This window comes from Falco peregrinus, chromosome 4, assembly GCF_023634155.1.
Source record: "Falco peregrinus isolate bFalPer1 chromosome 4, bFalPer1.pri, whole genome shotgun sequence".
NCBI classification, from domain to species: domain Eukaryota; kingdom Metazoa; phylum Chordata; class Aves; order Falconiformes; family Falconidae; genus Falco; species Falco peregrinus.
Genome location: NC_073724.1, coordinates 64,845,066 through 64,869,664, shown reverse-complemented (window position 1 = coordinate 64,869,664; position 24,599 = coordinate 64,845,066). Strand labels below are relative to the sequence as shown.

The window sequence follows — 24,599 nt, the reverse complement described above, 5'->3', positions numbered from 1 at the left end:
CACTTGCATTAGTAGTCCTTAGTTTTGCATTCTCACCAAAAGGTGAAGGAACTATAGGCTCTTTTGATGAAAATGCATGTGTGTTGGGATTTTTCACATGATGCATTTTCACTTGGTAATGTGTTCAACAACAGGTGTCTGTACAACTTTCTTTTCTGGACTTGGACAGGGACAGCCAAAATGTACCATTTGGCCCCCCTTGTAATTTTTATTTCTATGTGGTCTGTCACATTCCCTACCAGCTAAGATTTGATGTCAGCAGTGGACATATAGTCTACTTGGAGTCTTCTTAGCAATTGCCCTAGCCCTACACTCTGAAGTGTAGAGTTAAAAGATATCCTATTGTTTTGTCATGAACACAGGTTTTAAGATCCTGACTGGACTTCACCCTCCAAACAGAGGCCCAGTTTCCCCAAAGAACCTAAGTCAGATCCTCATAATGAGCAAGCCATATGAACCTGTTGCTACTCATCAGCTGCTTTATTTTTAAGTGAAAAGGGTGAGTGAGCTCCAGATCTGATGACCATTTCCCAGCCTTTCATGTAGATGGGGGTACTTCCTAGAATGTATCAACAGCTTTTGCCTAAGCAAAAGCTAATTTCCTTTTACAAAGCTCATTACTGCTTCAGCCACATGTTGCATGGCATGGCATGCTGGTGTCTTTTCAGACAGACACATCCATTAATATACTTAGTATTGGAGAGGAGAAGAGATGCCAGGTATGGCTTTTTACCCCCTTTATTCATGTCTGTGCAACATGCAGGAGGAGAGGGACTTGAGGTGTGCTGCTATAGGTAACTGGTATAGGTAAAAATACTCCAGCAGACAATACTGGGGCAAGAGTACCAGCAGGGTAAATGGATAAGGGCATCCTGAAGAAAACCAGTTGTTTGAGCTGTAAGTTTTCAGTATTACTGCTTTCCCTTGCTCCTGTGCAGCAGCTTGTTACTGACTGGTGATGGCTACCAACCCCACAGCACAGCTGGTAGAAGAAATAGGACAGATGCTCTCTAAATTACTTCAATGCTGTGTCCCAGGCCGACTGAAACCACTGCCGCTACTTTTGGCAGTTTCAGATAAGCACACAGAAGAGAGGCTCCTCATTGATACGTGTGTGTGAGCTGTGAGTGCGTGCTGATGAGTAGTGAAGGGGAAGCAGTGGCATCAGCTGCCACAGCTATAAATTGTCACTTTCTGTGTCTGTGCCCTTAGGGCTCTTGCCAGGAAGCTGAGCTTATCTTAGCTTTTAAAGGTTTTCATTTTACTTGTTTCTTCAGCATTTGAGAAATACTAAAATAAGGAGAAAAACCCCAGCTTTTCTCAAACCTGTATCTAACTGGACCAATGCTCTAAGGCTTATTAGAGCAAAAGCAGTATTTTGATGTAAAGTTAGCTGTTTGAGAATGTTGAGGTGATTTAGAAACTTAAGTCTAAATTTGTTCAATAGCAGAATTGCTAACATAAGAAAATGTCGGTAGAGAGAGATTATCCATATAGATCTTCACTTTGTTTCCACTTAAAAGAGAATAGGTATCTGCATTATGTGGTGCTGTAATACATATTTGAGTTATATTTTACAGACAAGCATAAAAAAAGACTTCTTGCCTTTAAGGTTTTATAATCACAGTTAGATTAAATGCATAGCAAAAATTAAAACCCAGATGTTAGTAAAATAAAATCAGCTTGTACTGGTTTAATGTTAATAATACATATATTTTATTTTTACAGTTTCTAGGTATTCACGAGTGGTCTGTCTGTGGTTTTGTCAGGTTACCATTTGTTTACTTCGATAGGAACAAATTCTTAAATAATATTTAAATTAGTTTATTAAAAAAGCTGACAAGAACAGAACTACTATAGTATACAGAATTAAGTAGAACTTCTGTTAATTCTTTCTCTTACTCCGTTTTCCTGTAGCTGCATAGTGTCTTTTGTAATTAAAAACTCAATTTTGACAAACTAAGTGGTATGAAATAAAAGGTCTTTTGCATTTTCTTTCCCATAAGAAAGTAATTGCTAATTTAATGTTTCCGTACTTATGTTCAGATATGACCCTTCTATGCTTGCAGGTAGGTGGAGGTCAACACGTGAGGAAGGAAGGAATTGCAAAGATGACAAATGTAACTATGTTTTTTTGACTTCCAGTACAACCTCAGTGCCAGAGAGATACAGCTGCAATAAATAACATTTATTCTGACATCTGGCATAGCTTTTACCAGCAATTATCAGCACTCTTTAATTTTCCTTTTCCATCACAAACTTACGGTGCAATTACCAAGTTGTGTTGGCGGGTGAAGGCATATTAATAAGATAGAAGACAAAAGAAAAGACAGGGGGGCCAGGAATAAAGTAGGGAAGGAAACTGACACAGGACGGAAGGGCATGACAGCAGGAACCCAGGGCTTGCATCCTGGATGCTCAACTGGTATTGAGCTGATGCCAGCAGGATGTGTTTAAGTCATTTGGTCTCTGCTGGCCCAACTTCAGTGTGCCCAAAGGGATCCCAGATATGCTTTATGAAGGCGTGGTGGGAAAGCTTGTTCTTTCCCAGCCAGGCCTGCTGTTCCCATTTATTGCTCTCTCAGGTAAACAGCACTTAAAAAGAGCTAGCCATCTCACCATCAGAATTAACCCATTAATGCAGGTTTTGGTGGCTTCAACTGTGAATACTTATTAATGTTTCTAAACCATTTGTCTCGTGTCCATGTTTGACTTCAGCAGAAGTTCTGAAGAACCCTGTATCACTGCTCTTTTAACTGAAACAGTGCAATTTTCATATCACAGTCTCATACTTCAACTTATTTTTTGTGTTTATAAATTATTCATGTACAACTAGAGTAAATACTCTTTTACAATACACACTAGAAAGAAAAGTTCTCCTTTAGGAAAAGGAGTAAAGAGATAATACACCTTGCAAAGATGAGTGATTTAACATACAGGAGATACTCAGTGTTGGGGAGAACCAAGCAGTTCATTAACTTTTGATCTATTACATTTGACAATGTTATGTATGTGAATTGTCCAATAAGACATTTGTGCTCCAAATACTAAAAATGCAGTTTCACCTCCAAAGGGCTATAAACTAGGCACTTGTGATAGTCAAACGTGCACAGAGATTGTCCATTTTATCTCAAAGTCTGATTTCCTCTGGTTGTGTGACTTGACTAACAAAACCATTGCTGTAATTGGAGCACAGCTAGAGGTCTTGCAATGTTCAGATATTCTGGTTATTGTCAGTCTGAATTGTGGGCTATTTTTGTTTAATCCTTTCTCAGACACCCAAACTGTGAATCAAGTCTTTGCTTGAGTTAGTAACATCCAGGCATACATATGTGCCATATGGAATTGGAACATTCACACTGGTGTATATTTCCTGGAAAAAATAATGAGATCGGTCAAAACGATACAGCGAGGAAATTATAATGCTGAGTTTTCCTGCTGTCCTATGACAATTCTTTTTCAGTCCAGCATCACTCCTTGATTTCCTGAGAAACAGAATCTTACTTAAGCTGCTGTACAGGGAGCACTAAGAGTGTTTACTGTGGACCCAGGATTTTTAAATTTGCTCCACTGCAGTGTACTACAGTCTTCATTTCTCAGGTAGCTTTCCATTGGAAGATTTTGCAAGTGCCATCATTTGTGTTTCTCCTATGTCACGTGAGCTTTCTTCATGGTGTGACCTGACAGCACTTGAAATTGATACACTCACTTGTCGTCTCAGTATTTTCATTACGGTTCTCTTGTATCCTTTGCATGCAAAGAAATAGATGAAAGGATCTAGGCAGCAGTTAAAATTCATCAGAAACACGGTATAATGGAGTGACTTCTGGAAAATTTTCTTTTCTGTGCACAAGGGTTCATTCTGAAGCTTCTTAATCATGTGCTGTATGATTGCAACATGATAAGGGGTAAAGCAGATGATGAATACTATAATTACAAATATGATTGTATTGATGGCTTTTTTGTTTATCCCTGATTTTTCAGTCAGTGGATTTTCCTTGGCCGTTTGAAAAAGTTTGCAACTAATTTGAGAGTAACAAAATAGTATAATCCCCAGGGGAACAAGGTACCCTACTAAACAGGCAGCAAGAAGTATAAACGGTAGATGTGCAATTTTTTCGAAGTTTGGATATTCCATACACGTAGTCCTTTCTTTTTCTTCCTGTGACATGGGTTGTATAAGTAATGGGAAAGTTTGACTAAATACAAGAAACCAGATAAAGACACAAATGCCCTTGGCATACTTAATCCTTCTGATCTTGTATCGGAAGGGGTGGACAACAGCAAAAAACCTGTCAATGCTCAAACATGTCATGAAGTTTACACCCGCATAGGTGTTGATATAGAACATGAGAGCAGTTATTCGACATAATGCTTCTCCAAATGGCCAGTGAAATCCCAGGGCATAGTAGGCTATCCTTGTAGGCAAGGCAATACAGAACAGGAGATCAGAGAAGACGAGATTTGTTGAATAGAGGGTAGTGGAGTTGATCTTCTTTCTGTTTTTAAAAATGACGGTGAGGGCAATGGCGTTTCCAAGCACCCCAAGAATTAAGATGGAGCTGTAGAAGACAGGCAGTAGTATCCGTGCTGTGTCTTTGTGCTCATATAAGTCACAGGTGGAACTGTTTGTCTGAGAAGCTGTGAAGGTGTCCATTTCTGTAACCGTGGTTGTTGCAGGAAGATCCATAGGCCTAACATGAAAAAAAAACACAAAAGGGAACATTTTGTAATAAATACAAACTTCTTGTGCGTAAGAACAGCCAACGTCTGTTGCAAAAAGCAAGACTGTAAAAAACTGAAATGAAACTTCTTTATGGTGAAATACTTTTCAAGCCTCCTTCCAAAAACAAACAAACAAAAAGATGGCTCTGGCTTTTCTGTTTTGATCTCATTCCTTCTCTTTGAAAAAAATCAGACTTGGCAAAATAATAAACCAGGGCTGTAATGTATTTGGAAAGTGAAGTTCATAGGTGATCAGGAGATGGAAGACTGTTTAAAGAAATCCGAGGGGACAAAGGAGTCTGAAGAAACACATGATAAGGGATCATATGAACTCCTCAAGGATCAGACAAGCAGGCAAAATCTTTTAAATGTGTTTCAGTAAATATGTAGGGATTTTTTTTTAAATTTTTAATTTGTTAATTTTTGTTGCTAACAATTCAAGTTGTGATGGTTTAACTTGTTTAGAGAAACTTAATTTTTTTCAGAATTATCATATTGGCATTATAGTAATTCAGCTTACTTAATACTAGTTTTAAGAATTGGCTTTTGGAATCTAATTCAGATATTGTTACATGCATAAATTTTTAAGACTGCTACTTTAGTCACTCTTTAGTGGTGCTGCAAAAGAGAGGTAACCGAGCTGGAATATTTTACACATTGTCAATTTAGTAGGTTTTACAACTTCTTTAACCTGCACAGTCAGAAGTAGCATGGCAGAGCTGCAAAGTGGCAGTGATTTGGGGGACTTAAAAATACAAAAAATTATCCAGCAGAATTTCAGAAACAGAACAGACCCTATCCTGTTGATATTGCTTCCAGTGCAAAATAATTCTTAGGTGTATTGTTACCTGACAGTTGCATAGTGTGAGCATAAATGTCAGAAAGGATGGGGCTTCTAATGTTACTCCTCAAGCAGCTGTTCTGCAAAATGGTGCCTTTTAGAGGCTGTTTGTGGATTAAAACAGCAGTCAAAGCAAGATTGCTTCTGCTTTAATGCAGAATACTATCTGGAGATAAAAGCTGTTGTAACCTGAGTTTTAAGTCTGTTGGGTACCTTTAATTAAAGCGTCTAGGTTATTTCTGAGGATCTGCCTTTCAACACATGCTATTTATAAACAGCTGTAGCCTGTTGTACCTTAAAAAAGACTTTCTGGGAAATACCTCTCAGTTTTAAGACTTTTAAGCTGCACGTTTTAAAAAGTATCTATTATCCTTGTATTAACCTGTGAAAGCATTAAAAGGTTAGTATCTTCTTTCATGTTTTGAGGAGATTGTCCTACTTTTGGATTTTCCACAATTAATGTACCTGCAACACATGCTGTATCATAAGCCAGGCTGGTCAGACTGCTGGCTAGGTCAGCAGGGGTGCATAAGGTTCTCTTTAAACAGTAAACCTGTGGATAGTGGATGATGTGTATTAGAATACGTAAATGAGTTATATTACTTATATTTAAGGAAGAAATTTAGCATCCAGATAGTATATTAAGTCTATGTTTGCTGTGTTGCACAGGCAGTAGGAAAGACAGGTGAGTGATTTCTGACTGATAGATGTACAGTGTTCTGATTCTTAGATACCCGTGAGGTAGGTACCTTGGGTCAAGAGGTGGGAATACTGCGTTCAGGGATGGAAGTCAAATCTGAATTGGGAGTTTTGTGGTTTGAATAAGGGAATTAAACTCTTAAATAGCAACTCCAACTGTAGTGCAGATTTAAGAATGTCTGTACTTTTATATTAGTTTTATTCTGTGTCATTTACAGTATCTTAGTGTGTTTGATGATTGGTTAATACAGTGGTATTAATCAGTTATTGTCCTGAGGATAGTTCTAGTATACTTTCCTCCTGTTTCATATTTTCCTTTGTAGAAGCACATAGGATGGCTCTTGTTTTACGTAAGTGTAACAGACTGCTTTTTGCAGAAAATAGTGTGGGTTTGTGTAGGCACCTAGGTAAAAGTCACTGGGGTATTTTGTTTCTTAAATGCTTCTGATTACCTGCTCACACTCCCAGCATGACATCTATCTTCTACTCATCTCTTCCTTGAAATTTAGGAAAAATAATTTCTTAAGCATATATAAGGAACAATAATGTAAGATTTATGATAAACAGCAGTAACTAGATGCAGCATATTAACTGCATAATTTTATTTTCATTGCAAAGTTGTAATAGTTTTGGTTCCTTATGTGCATAATTGTCACATCCATTCATATGTCTTTCTGTAAATGTAAAATGTAGAATATCTATTATACAAACATGTTTAACTTTGGTTTAGGAAAAATCTGTAATTTCAGTGATTTTTTTTTTTTTTACATTAAGAGTAGAATTTGCGTGTTACCTAATTTTGTGCTGTAAAGTTGGATCTTTAATGTAATACATTAATCTAGAACTTACTGTTGCTCAAAATAGGATGTTCAAACTTGCATAAAACCATGGCTATATTGAGAAGGCGCCCTCGCTGAGAGTTTGTTTATCCGTTGCATATTGATATGGTATCCATTGTACCACTATGGGTATACATGGGAAGCAGCTCAGTGGGAGACAAGCTGCCTCCAAACAGGTGAGAAGAAAGTTGGAGGACCACAGCTCACAGGCTTTCCGGGGTAGTGTGTGCATCAGCTAAACTGTGCTCTTTGACAGAGGATGTCAGGAGGCTTTTCTGCCTGCTGTGGGAGTCAGCCTTGTGTGTGGGAAGTGTTCTTTTTGATCCTCTGTTAGCCAAAAAATATTTTTGTTGTTTATGTAAGGAGCACATCTTATAATACTCTAGATGAGTATTAGTATTTTCTCTATACGTAGGTATTTATGGCCGTTTCTGAGCAGCCACTGTTGGTGTCTAGGTGCTATATTACCTGAATATATGTAATTTTTTTTAATTTAAGAAAAAACAACACATTGAGATACTGTATCTGGTTTGGGGCCCAAACAGATGATAAAGTTGCTACCATCTGACAACTTAGCGTGTATCACCTGAGCTACAGTAACTCCTTTGTACATCTGAGCTCTTGTTGTTGTTGGATGAACTCTGTATTCACCTCAGCAGGTATTTCACTTGAACAGGGCTGCATTTAAAAAAAAACCTTTCTTCCTAAAAGATGTCTAGACTACCAAGTAAGACAAGATTATTATTTTTTAAATCCTATTCCTTGTGTCAGGTTGCCGTTTATTTCTTGGCAGCAATCAATAGTGATCAGCTTATTATACATACATTCTGTGGAGGATGTCATATGCTGTATCTGGAAGAACAGCAGCAGGCCCATTTTGTGTACTTTCTATGTGTTTTGCATTCTTGGAGGAAAAATGGAGAATGTTGTCTCCTTACTGCTGCAAACCTCAGACTAGGTGGACTTGAATTTAATGAGCTATGTGGCTGAATACCTAATGAGAACACAGCCATGTACTTACTGTCTCAAATCCAGGTGCATCATTGAAGCTACCCTCTAAAATCACTACCAAAATTTTTGCTCATATAGGTTGTTGGATTAAATAACCCTGCCCAGTGGCTTTCTGAGTTTATTAATGATATATTTTGAAATATATATCTGAAAGAAAGATAACATTAATTTACCTTACCAATTCAATAATTTCAGAAAACATTTTTTGCATATAGGTACATGCAAAATAAGGCATAAAGTATTTAAAATTCCTGTCCTTGTATCTGTATTATAAAGCAGGTTGTGCAGGCTTTTATGTTTTCTGATTCTGCAGACACATAATACTCAGTGACACAGACACTTAATCATTTAATGTGACTTCCTTTATAATCCAGATTATGTTGTTATTTTAGTTATTTGTGTGTGGATTCCACTAACTTTTTATTTAAAGTGTATTTTCTAAAATGCTGTTTGGTCTTGATTTGGATAATTGTAGAGAAAGCAAATTAGCCATTTGTACTGTAATTTTTGATCAGTCAACCTCCCTATTAAAAAATGTGGGTGTCTCTTCTTTTTCTAAATTTCCCTTAAATTAATTTTCAGTTGCTGTTTTTGTTGAGCCTTTTGGTGATTCAAGGTGAACTTCTCAAATGTCTCACCACAGGGCAGAGTAGTCCTGTGACACCTGTTCTAACCCCAGCTTAGTTCCACACTAGAGATGGGGTTCCAGATACCTCTTGGTATCAGTGTACCTGAAAGCATGCTTCCTGCTACGTCCTTGCTTTTTCTGCTCAGTTGATGAGATACCTGAGATAGAGTTGTGTAACATTGTACCGAGAGCTTGTGAAGTTAGTTCACTGTGATCCCAGAGTACTTCTCAGACTCACTGTGCCCTAGGGTATCTCCAGTCTAGGGACATCGCCATTGCTCTCTGCTTCTGCCTTGGAGGACCTTATGCCTGGGAGAGTTTAAAATTAATTTTAATATTATGCCCAGGCTTGCAACCAGTGCACATTGTTCTTTAGTGTTCTCTCACTTGCCATTCTCCAAGTCCTAGCATTGTATTTCCTTTCTGACCACCGATGGAAGAGAATTTTCTCTTTAGCCAATTACTTTATGAGAAATGTTAGATAGGCAACTTCTAGTCTATTCTGTGTGCGTTCTTGACATTTTACAGCAATAGTGTCCACTTGGGGGGGAGGGGGAAATCACAGGACTGCGTGAAGCTGTTTACAAAATCTAACATGTCTGAGATCTGTGCAGGTGCCTTTCTAAGCCAATTTTGTAATCTCATCAAAGAAGGAAAGCAAACTGTTCTAGGAGATTGGTTTTCTGTGAAAACGGTTGACTAGCATTATTCATTCATTTTACCTTTATACTGCAGTACACAAGAGCCCAGCTCAGGGCAGAGTCCCCACTGCAAAGGGTATCTGATGGACAGAGTGGTAGCTCCAGTCTGGAAGTACTACATAATCCAAAGCCCTGGTTCATAGAGATTTTCATGTATGATGAGCTTTATGTGTAGTACTGTAATGTTACATACATTCAACTATTAACAAGTACAGAGTTAAGCTATGAGCCAGCAATTGCAGTGTTGCAACCTTAGATTACACGGGTTTGGATTAGGTGCAAGCAGTGATGTGAAGCTCTCTCCGTATGCCACATGAGTTCTCTTCTTGTTCTCTCATCTCCTGCTTTTGATGAACAAGCACCAGTTGTTTTTCCAGCAGAACCGGGAACACGCAGAAGGTTTTAACTGTGTATTGTAATCTAATGTGTCATTTATCTGTCTCAATAATTTTCATTCTTTGGAGATGAATTCATGGCCCATCCATCCAGTAGCTAATTTAAGAGGGACACTAATTAAATTTTTGGAAAGGCATGGCAGATCACCAGTAAGATCTCTCCTGACTGTATACATAGTGTGGTTTAATCACTTTGAGGTGGACAGTATTTTGTTAACAAATGGTATTGGGGAATAATGTTTATGTATACATAGAGAGTATAAATTATTTAAAAGGAATGGTCGGGAAAGAGACTTCTTTTTCCCTGCAGTGCCTGACCTGACGATTTCCTGAGCTTACAGTCCTCTATAGCTGTAAGCTGTGTAAATCTTATAGAGTTTAAAAACAGCAGAAGATGGGAAATAGGCAGTGCTCTGGCTATGTAGGTTTAATTTTTTCCTTAATCTCTGAAATCAATTGTTTTCTGTTTGAATTTCTAATTTATCATGCAAGCGATCTTCATTGTAGAGTGTTTTCTCTGAGAAAAAGGCTTGATTCAACTAGTCATACATTTATGTATGTTAAAAGGTGTGCATGCTAAGTTGCATAATAGAACTCTGTTGATACAGAAAGAACATATACCTAAGATACATATATATATATAGGTGTGTGTTATCTGGCAGCTTACGCATTACACGTGGTTTAATAAAAGCTGAGGCAAGACACAGGCGTGTCCTCAGGCTTCCTGTTTCTTTCTAATACTATAACACTCATATGCTTCTACTGCATTCTGTTAATTTAGGTTTTTTCAAAAGCTGCTGAGCTTCGTGTCCTAAATGACAATGAGTAGGCATAATGACCTGAAGACCGAATCCTCAGGTCACAACCCACAGCTAATTTTGGTGAGAGTTTCCAGGCTAGTGCTTCCTTGGTGTAGACCCAAATCTGTTGTTGTACTAAAGCCGAATTTGTAAGCCACATGTCAGAGAATCCCAAGTATACATTTTATGAATGAAATTGTCATAATGACAGCTATAAAGAATTAAAATATTCTTTTAAGTGCTTAACAGAATTTGCAGATGCACGCAGTGTGGGATCTTTATGGTCCTGCTTTTATCTGTTATTATAGATTTTGCAAAGTTGTATGACAGTTACATTTGGTGCTCAAAAATAAGGGAAGCTACAGTGAGCAAAATGGAAAATAAAAAAGTTAAGTGGAAATGTGGCCTAACTAGTTAAAGAAAAAGTGGAAGTCACTTGAAGTGTACATGTGGTGCTCTTATCTGTTGGATATCTCTTTCCAAACGGGATCTATCCTATGAAAAGTGGGAGAACTATCTAACATAAGTCATCTCTGCCAAAGATGCATGTGAAGAGCCATGCTGATGCTGAGATGATTAACCTCCCTTCAGTTTACTTGCCTAAGTATACTAAATGTAAAAAAGAGAGAGCCTAAACTATAACAAATACAGAAAATAAAAATCTGAGCCACTGACAATTACATTCCTGCAAGCAGAAGAAAAAAGGGGTCAAACAACTATTTGGGTTTTAGTCCTAGAAAATGTGCACACCTTTTATATGATTTTTTTTTTTTTTTCCCCCCAGGGTGGTATGGGACCTGTACAGGTACAGTCTTTAATTTTAGGGATTACAACTTCAGAATGCTAGCTTAAATTTAATATTCATTATATGTACACATACTCCTCAATCTTTTGAACAGAAAGGGGTAAGATTTGAGCTCTTAAAGACTAATTGCCAGGTAAATTTTCAGTTCCCTTGTTTCTTCAGGAGGAGCCATGAAAACGTTAGATAGACCTCTTGTATTCTGTGCTGAAAGGCATGCGTGCAGTCTCTGTTTTTTAAGATAAATGATAGTTGAGTTATCATCTGTTGAACAGTCTGTCTTGTTTTGCCAGTATAATAGGAAAAATGGGAAAAATGTTTAATTGGAAAGATGCATTAAAATCATATCACTTGTAATTTTTCTTAGCTTTGTGGCATGAAGATCAGTAATAAGGAGAAAGATGTTTGGTGATTCCAATTCAGAAAATAATTCCTTCTAAAAACTTTGAAAGACATGCATGTCAGAAGGTAAAAGAGGAATTAGCTCATAAAACTCTGAATTATTAAAATATTGTTGCAAAATTTAGATGTGAGGAGAGTGGCTGAGGAGTTTTTGAGCTGACAATAAAAGCTGTTTCATAGCCAAGGAGTGCGTGTGATAGATAGAGCAAGCTGTGCATTCACGACCATAGTACGGGTTTTTTAAGGCTCTCTCCTACTATTAAAGTATTCTGCAGGGTTCAGTGCATTACTTAAGAACTGTAACGCTTCCCTTTCTACTGGTACAGTAGTTACTCCTGCATTAGTATAAATACTATTGCTAAAAAAATTGTCTAAACTAATGCACTATCAAATGTTTCCATGTGATTGTCAAAGGGCTGTATTATAAGAAAGGACTTGAAATAACTTGTTGATGCTGTGGGTCAAGAGATCCTTTTAATAAAAATTAACTGGCAGCATATTAATATGTGAACACAAATTATCACAAATTTCTTCCTCAAGCCTTGTCTCTCCCATCCAAAGATTATTTATCCTACCTACGCCATGAAAATAGCCAGTATAATGCAAAAAAAGAGAAATAATATTTCTGGAATTGTTTGCTGCTGTTCAGCGGGGGGAAAAAAGAGTTCATTCTTCTCTGTACTTACATATCTGTAGCTTCTTGGATCCTCTGAGCAGTTAAGGGCATTGGCAGGATGGCTTGAGTGCAAAAGCTTACCCGTGCACATTGTTTTCAAGAGTGATTACGTGAGTGTCTTTTGTGGGAGGGGTAAGCTTTTTCAAGTGCTTAAAAAAAACCCTTGTTGGTACGCTGGTCTTGATTTGCAGCCTACTGTTTTAGGGGATGTGAAAGCATCTATGTTTAATCCTTTTACAATTAGTCTGTTCGAAGAGAGTAATTAGAAACAACCCGCCTGCCTCCCCCCTGAAATTACACATTACTGACTTTCATGGAAGAAACTTTACCCAGAGGTTTGAGTGAAAAACTTTATATGCCATTTGCATTTAAAAATAACTTAACTATAGTTTGTAGCAAAGAGATGTATGATCAGTACATGCTTTAAAACTGCTGCTTACTGATCAGATCTGACACAGCACAAGAAAACCTCAGTACTGAGGCATACTGAGATGTGGTGTATAAGCAGACATCTCAACAGCCCGTGTACATTCCCAGCACTGTTTTGATATCATAATGATGAGGCTTTACAGAAATGCCCTTTGAAAATATGTGAGGGAGTTGAAGAACTGTGGTGGTTTGAGAGATTAATGAGGGTATGTGCCTTTGTAAGATGCTGAGTGCATTTTGAGCAAGGATAATAGTAACAATAATACACATGTAAGATAAATACATGAAAGATAAAAGCTTTTAAAACACAAATCTGATTTCCCTGAAATGATACTGATAAGAATGGGTGACTAGGGAGTAGAAAGGGATGGCATGTCAAATTCTGAGGTAACCCATTGTTAACCTGGAATAACCTTTTTTCTGGGTAAAGAGCATTGATGTAAGAGTTAAATTGTGTGTTTGTTAAGAAGGTTTTGGAGATCAGAGATAGATGGAAAATCCTGTCATTTGCTGTTACAGGCTGTGGTTGAGAGTTACCTGGGATTTCCCCCAAAAACTCATACTGTTAGTTCATGACTGCAAAGGACTATTTATCTTTAAAGTGACCTCATTTAGTGGCCTGATTTGAAAGAACTAGCAAGTAGGCAAGATGATGCTATTTTTGGTGGGTCCAACCCATGTAGAGGGTGGAATGCCTCTTTGGAAGCCTTAGGGCTGTGTTCATGGCACAAGCATTTGCTGACATTGCGGTGTTGGAGGTGTGCAGAGACAAAATCTCAACTAACATATCCATCTCATCAGAAAGCCTATAGTAAATGCAGATCTAATGGCAAAGTTAAACTTTACTAAATGTTTCTGCTGTAGCAGAATGAAATAGAGCCTTGTGGGCTTACTTTTGTGCCTATTTGGAGCGTTTGGTTGGCACTATATGCTGGTTTTTCTGGAGTTGAACTCCCAATGCAGACATGGCTTGATTCTGCTTAGATGTCAGGGAGCTGAAAGACTCAATGAAGGGCTCTCAGCTCCTCGGTTTTTATGGGGCATTTATCTTCTAACACCAGAATAAGAAAGTCTTTGGGAGAATTTGCTGGTCTTATTCTGGATATTTTCTGTTCTTGTTTTTGAATCATATTTTAATTATTCAGCTTCATCACAGAGTAAAATCTGTTTAAATGAAGTAATGAGAATTAAAGACTGTTTAAAGGGAAATTGCAAAGGGAATTTGTTTGGTTTGTACACAAAGTAATACTTCAGCGTGGTTTCCTGTCCAGCAACAAAAATATGTAGTAGAAATGGGAAATACTGATATACACAGGCATGTATGCTCAAGGGCTGACATTAGTACCACAGCTTCACATTAAATGAAATGTTATTTCAAAATAGTCTTACCATCATAAAGTGATGGGAATATTTGTTTCCTGCTCTGATAAAATGCTGCCTGCCTTTGATTAAGATACATTACTAGATGGTACTCTTTGAGTCACACTGATGTATTAGCCACCAGTCCAGTCTAGCATGATGTGATATTAATTGCTTGAGCTAAATAATACCAGTTGCATTCATTTACTCGCTATTTATCCTTCTAGCTCTTTGTTGTCTGTTCTTATACAGCTGCTGTTTCTCCAATATCTGTTTAACTGTCCCGGGGTTTGAACATTTAAACCAAGAAATGGTGCGTATCAAAAAGTGTGATGTATGTTTGGTTTTATCATTTGTGTGCAAAAGCTTACTGTTTTGCTGTTGGCACGCAAAGAGAGTAACATGCAAATTAATATACTAATTTATTACTTTCAGGGATGGTGACATCAAAGCAGTGCAGTTAATATTTTGACCAGTATGTTATGATGCCTGTGATGATTTATTTTCTGTCTACTTGCTTAGTCCTTAATCTATTTGAGCAGCTTACAAATGGTACTGGTTTTAGCTTTACAATACTAGACAGCTACTACCCAGGGTAAGAAATTTCTTCTGAGTTACACAGGGTGTTTATGGATCAACCAGAAAATTAATCCAGCCAGCCTGTATCTTAACTGCAAAACTGCCTTTCCTTGCAAAACTAACTCCTTTTGTTTTCTGGGAGATAGATGAGGTGTCTAGAACTAACCTGTAGCTGAATCCTGTCTTTTTTTGTGGACAGACATGTTTTCTCAAGTGACTTCAATTAGAGGAACAGTAAACGATGACTCACCAGTGAGTCACGGTAACTCTGCAGAGGCCAGATAAAATGTGTTAGGTTTATGTAGATGAAGAAGAAGAAATTAATCACCCAAGCTTAGATGAACTTGGGACAACAAAAATTTCAGTACAGTTCTTGAGTTGTACATCCTCAACAAAATACTCTGCCATCTAAACCCCTTCAGCATTGCCTTGTGCCTTCATTTGTCTACTGCCTAGCTCCAGTTTCTGTTCCAGATTTAGCCAAGTATGGGATTCAGTGGGAGCCCCTTCCTTTTAGAAAGATGCAAGCTTCTCTCTCCTGCTGAACTCAAGCTCTGGTTCGGTTAATGTGATCAGTCATAAAAGCAAAGCTAACTGATAAGCTGTCACCGTCAATCACTGGCTGCAGACATCTGATGCAGAGCAGCAGCTGTCAGTGGGTAAGCATGAGTAACTAACTTTGTAACGCCTAGTTGACGTTAGTGACTTACCAGTTACGGATAAACAGTTTTCCCTGTGATACCGTACTTATTTGTGGCACAGGATTTGGCCAGCCATTCCTGTGCCACTCCATTGGCTTCATCTGTCTTTGGCCTTCACACGAATGGCAGCATGCTAATCATATATTAAGTGAAGGACAGGGGCCTCGTTTTAAAAAAAAAAATAAAAAAATATCTTCATAGTGCTGTAAGCTCAATAATCCTTTGATGGTATGTAGCAATTGCTTGCCTGAGTGAATGCCTAACTGAAGAAGTTTTATATTGTACATTGCAGCAGGCTGTTAGAATAGAAATGGTCAGGTACCGTAAATCAGCTTTGCATGACAAAGGTTGAGGGGAGATAGGATTAACAGGCCTTTTTAGGAAAAGCTAAAGAGTAATGATTACATATGTTATCATTTTATTAATGATGACTAAATTAAAACTGAAACTGGGAGAAAGATTGTAGCCAGCAGAAAAGGAAAAGTGTGGATTAGCTCACCAATAGGAAGGGAGAGGAACTTGAAAACTGGTTTATGATAGAGCTGAGCAGTTTACAAAACAGATTGTTAGGTAGTCTTGGCATTAAAGAAATAAAGGATTTTTTAGGAGAGGTAGGTGTCTGACATGTCTTCATGAGTGGATTGTAAAGCGTTAGGTTGGTTGCATATTTTAATGAACCCAATGTTGCAGTGATTATGCTGAGATATCCGTGGATAGGAGTAACCTTTTTTGTCCCTTCAAAATGTACAAAATCTTCAGATTTTTTTCTTGGGGTTTTTTCCCCACTTTCTTCCTGCATTCCTGTGGAATAATGGCAGTTAGATACATGAGTATTTGGTAATGTATCCTAATGCTGTATTTAGAGGCCTCAGGCGCTGGGCTGTCCCACTGGTGTGTAGAGCAATGGTTGGGTGGAATAGATGGTTCCTTTGAGTCCTGGGCTCCACCAGGCAGAGGATCCCAACTATCAGGGGTAGTCATATTCCAGGGAGTTACCTAATTTTAAGGGTTGTTATTGAGAATGTTTAACATTTTCAGAATAAAGGCTGACACCTTAGGTGTAATATGGCAGTGTCTGAACAGCCTGTAGAACACAGAGCACTGAAGTAACTTAAAAACTTGAATTACAAGTACGTTGTTTACATGCTCTGTATTATGTGCAGCTGCTTTTCTAACTGGTATTTTTAGTCCCTAAAAAAAAAAAAAAATACATGGTTGTGAGTTTGTCAGGTTAATGTTTTTTATGAAGAACTTAAATGAAGAAAAATACAGCACCGCAATTAGTAAGTGTAGTGAGTCACTCTGAACAAAATAGCAGGGTTTTTCTGCATGCTTAATCCCATGGAACTTGAATTGACAACAGCAGGCATTTTGCAGAAATAAAATTTGCTTTCTACCAGTTTGTTCATACATCTTTAGAACTATTTTTTCTGTATTTTGTGCATATATTTACTGATGTTAAAATATATTATTTTGATCTACATTTAGTGTTCACCCTTTTAAAATCTAAGTGGAGTATTTCTCTTACAAGAAGTGTTTGCCCCTGATTCTTTCTTCTCTGCCAGAACTTTCTACATCTCTGGTTTATTTTTTTTAAGGTTATTGTTTCTTCAAGTTGTTTGGGTTTTTTTTTCTCTGTACAAAACCAATCTCATCGCTTCATACAATGTAGAATGTTACTCTCTGGTCTGCTGTGTTCTTTTTTCACTGCAAATGTTGGAAGTTAACATGCTCTTTGAAATGAGGATATAATTGTTGTAGAGCCTGCTATTACAGTTCACCTTTGGGATGGACATGGTTTCCATATAGAGTGTTCAAACTCTAGAATTTTATCTTTCAGGTTTTAGAGTTTTCTGGTTTATTTGAAAATTTTGTTCTGTAACCCACATGACTGAAATTAACTTCCCAAACATTAAGTGGTCATAAACTCAGTTTAGAGTCAGTGTGTGTTTGTGTCTATGGCCCTTCTTTGCATACAGACATCTCAAGTTTCTAGTAGAAGTTAATCATGGCACTTGAAAGAGTGTTCCTGATGCCCGGGCCAGGATGAAAGCCTCTGGAAAAGGAAGGGAAATAGGGGAGAGGAGAGGAAAGGAAATTAAAAGGGATGAGGGAAAAAGCAAAAACAAGAGGAAGAGAGAGAAATGAAGGAAAAGAGGGAATTTTAGTAGTCCTTCAATAAGAGTGTGTTTTCCACTGGTACATGTTGAATCTGACTGTATGTTACCAATTAATTAACATAACTAAAATAGTTAAGAACAAGTCCTTTTATTGACAGTACATGGATGGATGTTTGTACCTGTCTAGTGAAACACGGGAACAGAAATCCCTCCAGTGATTGTGAGCTTCAGGAACAAGGCTTTGATTATTCACAGAAGAACAGAATAGCTTATGTTAGACAGGACCTGTGGCAGTCATCTAGCTCAACCCTGGGTTCAAAGCACATCCAACAAGAACAGGTTACTTGGGGCTGTGTGCTCAGGCTGTATCTCTGAGGATGGGGTTCTAGCTATGGGAAACCTGGTACAGTACTGGACCATCATTACCCTCAGCTGGACTTGCTGCAGTGTATGAATGCCTCTCAAAGAGAGGAGCCCAAAAGTAGACACAATAATTTGTGTTCAGGCTCAGAAGTGCTGAGCAATCACTTCTCTTGGCCTGGTGACTACACACTTGATAATGCGGCTGTGTATGCAATTGACCTTTCCTGCAAGGATGAACTGCTGATTAATATTCAAAGAATTCCCCAGCTCTTTGTCTGCAAATCTGTTTTCTAGCCAGTCTATGCCATTGCACAGCATTATTTGAACGCAGGTGGAAGACTCTGCAGTTGCTGTTGTTGAATTCTGTACGGTTCCTGTTAGCCCATTTCTCCAGCCTATCAAGGAATATCTGAATGTGGTCCTGCTCTCCAAAGTATTGGCTGTTCCCTCCGATTTGATGTTATTCACCAGCTTGCTGAGAGCACACTGCCCATCATCCAGGTTGTTGATAAAGACAATAAATCGTGTTGGCCCCAGTGTGGATCCCCGAGGGAAGCTGCTAGTAACTGGCTGCTGCTTGGACTTTTTACTGCTGGTCAGAACCCTTTGAGTCCAGCAGTGCAGCCAGTTTCCCTCAAATCTGCTTATTCAGTCCATCTCTCCCCAGTTTTTCTTCAGGGACTCAAGAGGAGACCGAGTCAAAGGCCATCCTAAAGTCAGAATGTGTAGCATTCGGTGCCTTCCCCTTCCTTGTCCACAGCACCAGAGTCACCCTTGGTAAATCCATATGGGATGTTAGCAATCGCCTTGTCCATCATGTGGCTGACAGTGGCTTCTAGGAGACCTGCTCTGTAACTTTCCTAGGGACAGAGGTGAGGCTTGTAGCTACCTGAATCCTCTTCTTGCCCTCTTTGAAGATGGGTATGACATTTGCATTTTTCCAGTCATCAGGAACCTGCCCTGATCATCACGATGTTTCAGTGACAGTAACATCAGCCATCTCCCTCAGCACCCTGAGGTACATCCCATCTGGTCCTGTTGACTCCTGTGTGGCCAGTTGGGCTCAAGAGCTTCCTAACTGTCTTCCTCTACAGCAGGTGTTGCTTCAGTCCCACAGGAGGCTCAGGAAACTGGGAGGTCTGAGGGCAAAACTAACCAGTGAAAGTTGAGGCCAAAAGGGCATCAAGTACCTTGGCTTTTTTCATGTCCTTTGACACTAGGTCCATTTCTCCACCAGGCAGTGGGTCCATATATTCCTTTGCCATCAGTTTCTTGTCCCTTACTACATCAGTCATATTCTAGTATTGTTATGTAGACAACTTCTCTGATAGACCTGCCGTAGGTAAGCAGTGTTTCCATATAGATAATCTGAAACAAGGCATGAGTAATGTACAGAAAGTTCTGAAGGCAGCAGAAAAGATTAATTTAAATTTGCAAAATAAAAGTACAGAATTATATAATGGAAGTTGAGGGTGAAAGTTTAAAATTAATTGGAATAAATTTTCACACAGTGGAGTCACCTGTACAAATGAGTTTCACAAAATATTTTGAAGGGCGTTAGTTTTGAAATTCTAAAAAAAGATGCCGGAGTCAGTATTTGTGTAATACCTGTTTATGCTAGATGTGAACTCTGTTTAAAAAACCAAAACTTGATGTCTTTGGAGGCATACGTCTGTGGTGCCTACGAACTTGCTGTTTTAGGAGAAAAAGTCCATCACTGGGTTTCCTCTGGTCCTCTAGATGGTCAGGTACTGAGCAGCATCAGACACTGAGCTTTGGATTACATGGATTACTACCCTGGACTGGGGTGGTGCTTTCTATAGTCTCTGTTGACGTTTGTGATGAATATTGACATTTAAGGAACCTTTCAACATTCTCTCATCTCTTTTTAAAACATACTTGCAGTCGTGGGGATTTCCTTTTTGTACTTTCCCATCTTATCGAGTGCACTCTTGCATGTGAAATCGGTGTCTGAGTCGCTATTCATCACAGGAGGAATAAAACCTAAAAAGCATGCCACAGTTTTGGTACTCCCTCAGGTCATTTAGTAAAAGTAGAAAGAAATCATTTAAAATTACTTTTCGAAGAAAGGAAGAGGTATTTTGTCTTTGTTTTTTCTTCTCTCTTCACTTACAAAACCTAATTTACTTCAGTGAATATCGTCTACAATGGAAGCACTTCTAATGAGGAATTATTTTTGTATGTGGCGCTCTTACAGCTGTGCCTATCAAATCCTACAACTTAATTATGATTTGTTTTAAGAATGTGTTGTGTGTGTTTATACAGGTGGGTGGGGTTTTGTTTGTGTAAGAAGGATTATATGCAAAATTGAACATTTTTCAGTAGTTCCTTAGTTAATGTTCTCTATACTTTCAAGTGCATTTGACTGTATTAAACGGATGGTACTAAAAATGTTTCTATAAATAAACTGTACATAAGTCCTCAGAGAGGAAGCTTTTCAGCAAGTAAACTTCAAATGTAACAAACAAAATGATAACAAAACGCTCTTAGGCAACAGCCCACTAAATGAGTAAAAATAATATTTGAAGGGTTTTTTTATAGCTGTGGGTGTTGCATTTGGCAGTTATTCAGGAAATGCTTTATTATTCAGACCATCATTTCACATGGTATTACTCCTATCAGTAGCTCCTCCAGAAGGGAAATTTATTTTTGAGCAAAAATTTCAAGTTATTTATGTCTTGGTTTGTGCCGTTGCACAATTCCTGCTGATAATTCACATATAATAAGATCCCTTTCATGTAAAGGCCTGTGGAAACTGCAACTCTTGAAAGTTTTGATAAGCTGGTGAGCAGTGAAAAGTTACGCCGTGCAGCATCCCACGCCTGTCGGACACCAGACAGCACAGAACCATGAGCAAGGATTCAGCTGGGGTAGATGTGAGCCTCTCCCTGCCTGCTGCCTGCAGTTTGCTGCCTGGAGGTCACCATCACTGCAGCTCTGCTGGTGGAGCAGGTCGTGTCCACCTGAAGTGACCATTTTTGCTTGCCCTTCTCCATCCTAGGAAGTGTTTTTCTTCTAGAATCTCCCATATGCATGCCTTTGGCATTGGTTCTGCTGCAGCCTCTCCTGGTTTTAATAAATGGTTTCGTTTTCTGGGTGTTTTATCATGAGGAACACAGGCTTTGTATCTGGGTATATGGACGAAATGCACTAGTTTATGTTCACAAGTTCAGTCTAGGTATCTGGTCATTGTAAAAGGTGCTTGAGTCTTAAATTCTATGACACTGCTTCCAATGAGGTTTTGGAAACTTAATAAACTTACTGTGGTTAAGGTGAGGACCCTAAAGAAAGTTATTTGTAGGGCCATGGAAGTCAACGGCAAAGGGAAGTTAAAAGGAACTGTCGATACTCACATCTTGGTCTGCTGACAATCCTGTAACAGCTTAAGCCTGGGTAAATATTAGGAGCTTAACTTCATAAGTGAAGTGGTTTCTATAACCTTTTGGGAAAGCTATAATCCTTACATTTATCCATTTGAATTGAAGAGGTTTTGCTCTGATGCAGGAGACTACTGCTGATCTTTTTGTGTGCTGTATTTTATAGAAACAGCCTGCTATTAGACTAAATACATTGCCTTCTCTGCTGCCTCCAGTCCTAAACATTTGGAAATAAGATACTTTTTGTCACCTGTTCTTACTTGCTAATGAATCTATTGTCCTGAATGCCACACGTTATCTGATCACTGGTTCCCAAGGAAGACCTTTTTTTGCAAGATGGTATTACATTTTGATTGTTATGTACTTAAGATTAATTACACTTGATTGTTTTACATTACCGTTGCTACTATCATTCTTATTAACCATCTGTATCTTCCTTTTTGCAGCTTGGGTCCTGTGTTTGCTCTGTTTGTACCATTTTATTCCTCCATTCCAAGAGTGCAGGTGACACAAGTATTAGGCCACTTTTCTATCACAAACAAGACACTGGTTTATATACTGGGTTTACAGGTATGGTATGTACTTGCTTGTTCACCTTTTAATGAATTACTAATGTAGTAGTTAGCATTTCTGGATGTTCATCTATGAATCTTGATGTTTCCACATGTATGATTCCACATATGTTTAGCTAGTGACAGTCCCATCAACTAAAATACTGAAAAACATGTTGCTAGTATGCATTTCTACTTGTTGAAGTGGTGGGCAAGTGATCTGTTCTTCCGTTGTCTTCTGTCTTGATTGTCTTGCACAGGAAAATAAAATGAGACAATTCTACAATTTTTTGTTGCTGTTTTTGGTCAACAAAATTAACTAGATGAAAACAGATGAAAACAGAACCTGATGCTAAGGCATTTGTGACCTTCACCTTTCTCATTTGCTTATATTCTTGATCTTGTTTATTTTCCCCTTGTCTGTAGAATACAGTGTTTTTCTGTGGTAAGACTGTTGGTAAATAGTCAAAGCTTTGGCTTAGTTCCACTGATGTAAATTAATATTATCTGTATATCAAGCATTACCATGTCACAGGTAATTTAAAATAGTGAACACAGAGCACAGCAATATCATGTAGCATTATGTTAAATATGAGTGCAAAAATATAAGTACTTGGTACCTTACCTATATTTTTGCCACAGAAAAGCAGTGTTGCTCAAAAAAACAACAGAAAACCCCAGCAGCCTAGAAATGAAGGGACAGTCTTGTCACAATCTGAATTATGAAACAGGAGTTGTGCAGACTTATGAGAAATTATACTAATTTTTATATATTCCAGGGACTCAAAAATAGCTCTAGGAGTAGCAGTGGAAAGCACCATAGTTATGTGAAGTGTGGTAGAGAGTATTTTAGAATGAATGGCCAGTTTCAGAATATAGACTCATGCTCTAGTGAACATTTCATTCATCCCTTTTGCTGTTCAGCCTTTGGATTCCTTCAATTTCTGCTCTAACACCTTATTTTCTTGATCTTTCAGAAACCTTGTTACCTCTCTTCTGAACCCATCAATACCACTATTATTCTGGTCTTTGGGAAAGTGGAAAGCTGGGATATTGTCTAAGCTCTTTTCCATTTTTTTGCCTTTTTTTGTCTTTTGCCTTTTGCTTTCATACAAACACCACCTCCAGTACAGATCACTGTTTTTACTAATCTCTGTACCTTTGCTTTCCCTGCTGTGTACAGAATGGTTGCTGCTGTCACACAGAGGCTGAGGGAAAAATCACTTGCCTTCTCCTTATTTGTAAACTCTGCCCTTATCTCAAGTCACTCTTTCCATAGTCAGAAGACTAGAGAGGAGGTGTTCTCGTGATTGTCGGCATTGTGCAGAACTAGTTTGGTAACCAGTATCAGTCTAGTTTTCAGCCCTTTCTTGCAGTTGGTAATAACCTTTTCCAGGTGATTAATCATATACTTTACTAGAAATGATGGGCTGTCCTGTTGGCTTATCAGGATCTTTTTAATAATTCATTCAGACCTACTTCTATGATTTCATGTCGACTGTTATGCTGCTGGGTGAGAAATTTATTTCTTTGATTCTGATGCTCATGTTTAATCTCTCCATGACTGCACATCCGAGAGCTTCACTTGCACTGCCTGCCCCACTTGGAACTCTTCTCCTGTTGCTGCTGAGTCATTTCCTTTGCTTCAGTCTATCTTTCAGACTTGTTTTTCTGTGCAGCCTATAACTGACATCCTGTTATACTTGGTATACTATATGAAAATAAAATGTATTGTTCTGTAGAAGGAGAACAATTGTTGGATCCCTGTGTTTTTTCCACTTCTACTTCTGGAATACATCTTTTTTTAATGTTAAACCGAATTTTCACAGAGATAAATGTCTAACTTCTCCCATTGTAGTGATAAGCACCTAGCCTATACAATACTGCAACATAGTAGTTCATACAACAGCAGCTTTGTAAAATTAAAATTCTAAATCACTGTTCTTGTCTTCTAGCTTGTAACCTCTGGTTCCTACATCTGGATTTTAGCCTTAAGTGGATTGGTAAGTCTTGCTGTTTTAAAAATAATGTGTTGCTTAAAAAACTGTTGTGTATATAATCAGCACAGTGTACTTGGATTCAAAAAGAACAGAAATTTCTGAGTAATGTTTTTATTTGTGATGGTAAGTATAAAGTTTTCATCTTTTAACTTCCGAAGGTGTAAAGCACTGGCTGGATGGTGATAAACTGACAGACAACAAAAGAGCTGGGTAATATTTGCAGGGTGCCGCTGTTCTCTGAGCCCCTAAGATTACTTTTACTGCCATGGATATAGCTTTAGACCCACAACTATAAATAAGACTGTTGAAGAAATGGTAGAAATGTTTACCCTACTGTTTATTTCTTCTTCGGTTGTCAGCAAGCCTCAAGATTTTATTCCAAAAAGCAACTTTTAACAACTTTGTTGTGAGGATTTTTTCATGTTTTTCTGTTTTCCTAGGACATCTGTAGCTGTTTCTCGCTATGATAACAACCATCAGGATGCAAAATCACTTTCTTCACACCAATCAGATAGTGTGGTCTGTCTTTTTCCTTCCGACTCTGTTCTTAGCACTAAGGCACTTAGCACTCAAACAGATT

The 24,599-nt window shown here is 38.2% G+C and overlaps 2 protein-coding genes across 3 annotated transcripts in view; one reads left to right on the top strand and one right to left on the bottom strand.

Moving 5' to 3' along the window:
* The window catches only part of UBAC2 (UBA domain containing 2), a 101,089-nt gene that overhangs the window by 46,059 nt on the left and 30,431 nt on the right, over positions 1 to 24,599 (top strand). For both annotated transcript variants that reach the window (XM_055801209.1, XM_055801208.1), the window contains exons 5-6: positions 21,915 to 22,038; positions 23,975 to 24,022. In XM_055801209.1, the coding sequence (XP_055657184.1) occupies positions 21,915 to 22,038; positions 23,975 to 24,022 (172 nt within the window). The remainder of the gene's footprint in view (positions 1 to 21,914; positions 22,039 to 23,974; positions 24,023 to 24,599) is intronic.
* Positions 1,674 to 12,668, bottom strand: LOC101913408 (G-protein coupled receptor 183). The gene is made up of 2 exons (XM_005229391.4): positions 12,530 to 12,668; positions 1,674 to 4,694 (listed from the first exon to the last, which is right to left on the bottom strand). The coding sequence occupies exons 1-2, from the start codon at positions 12,568 to 12,570 to the stop codon at positions 3,590 to 3,592; spliced, it is 1,146 nt and encodes a 381-aa protein (XP_005229448.1). The 5' UTR covers positions 12,571 to 12,668; the 3' UTR covers positions 1,674 to 3,589.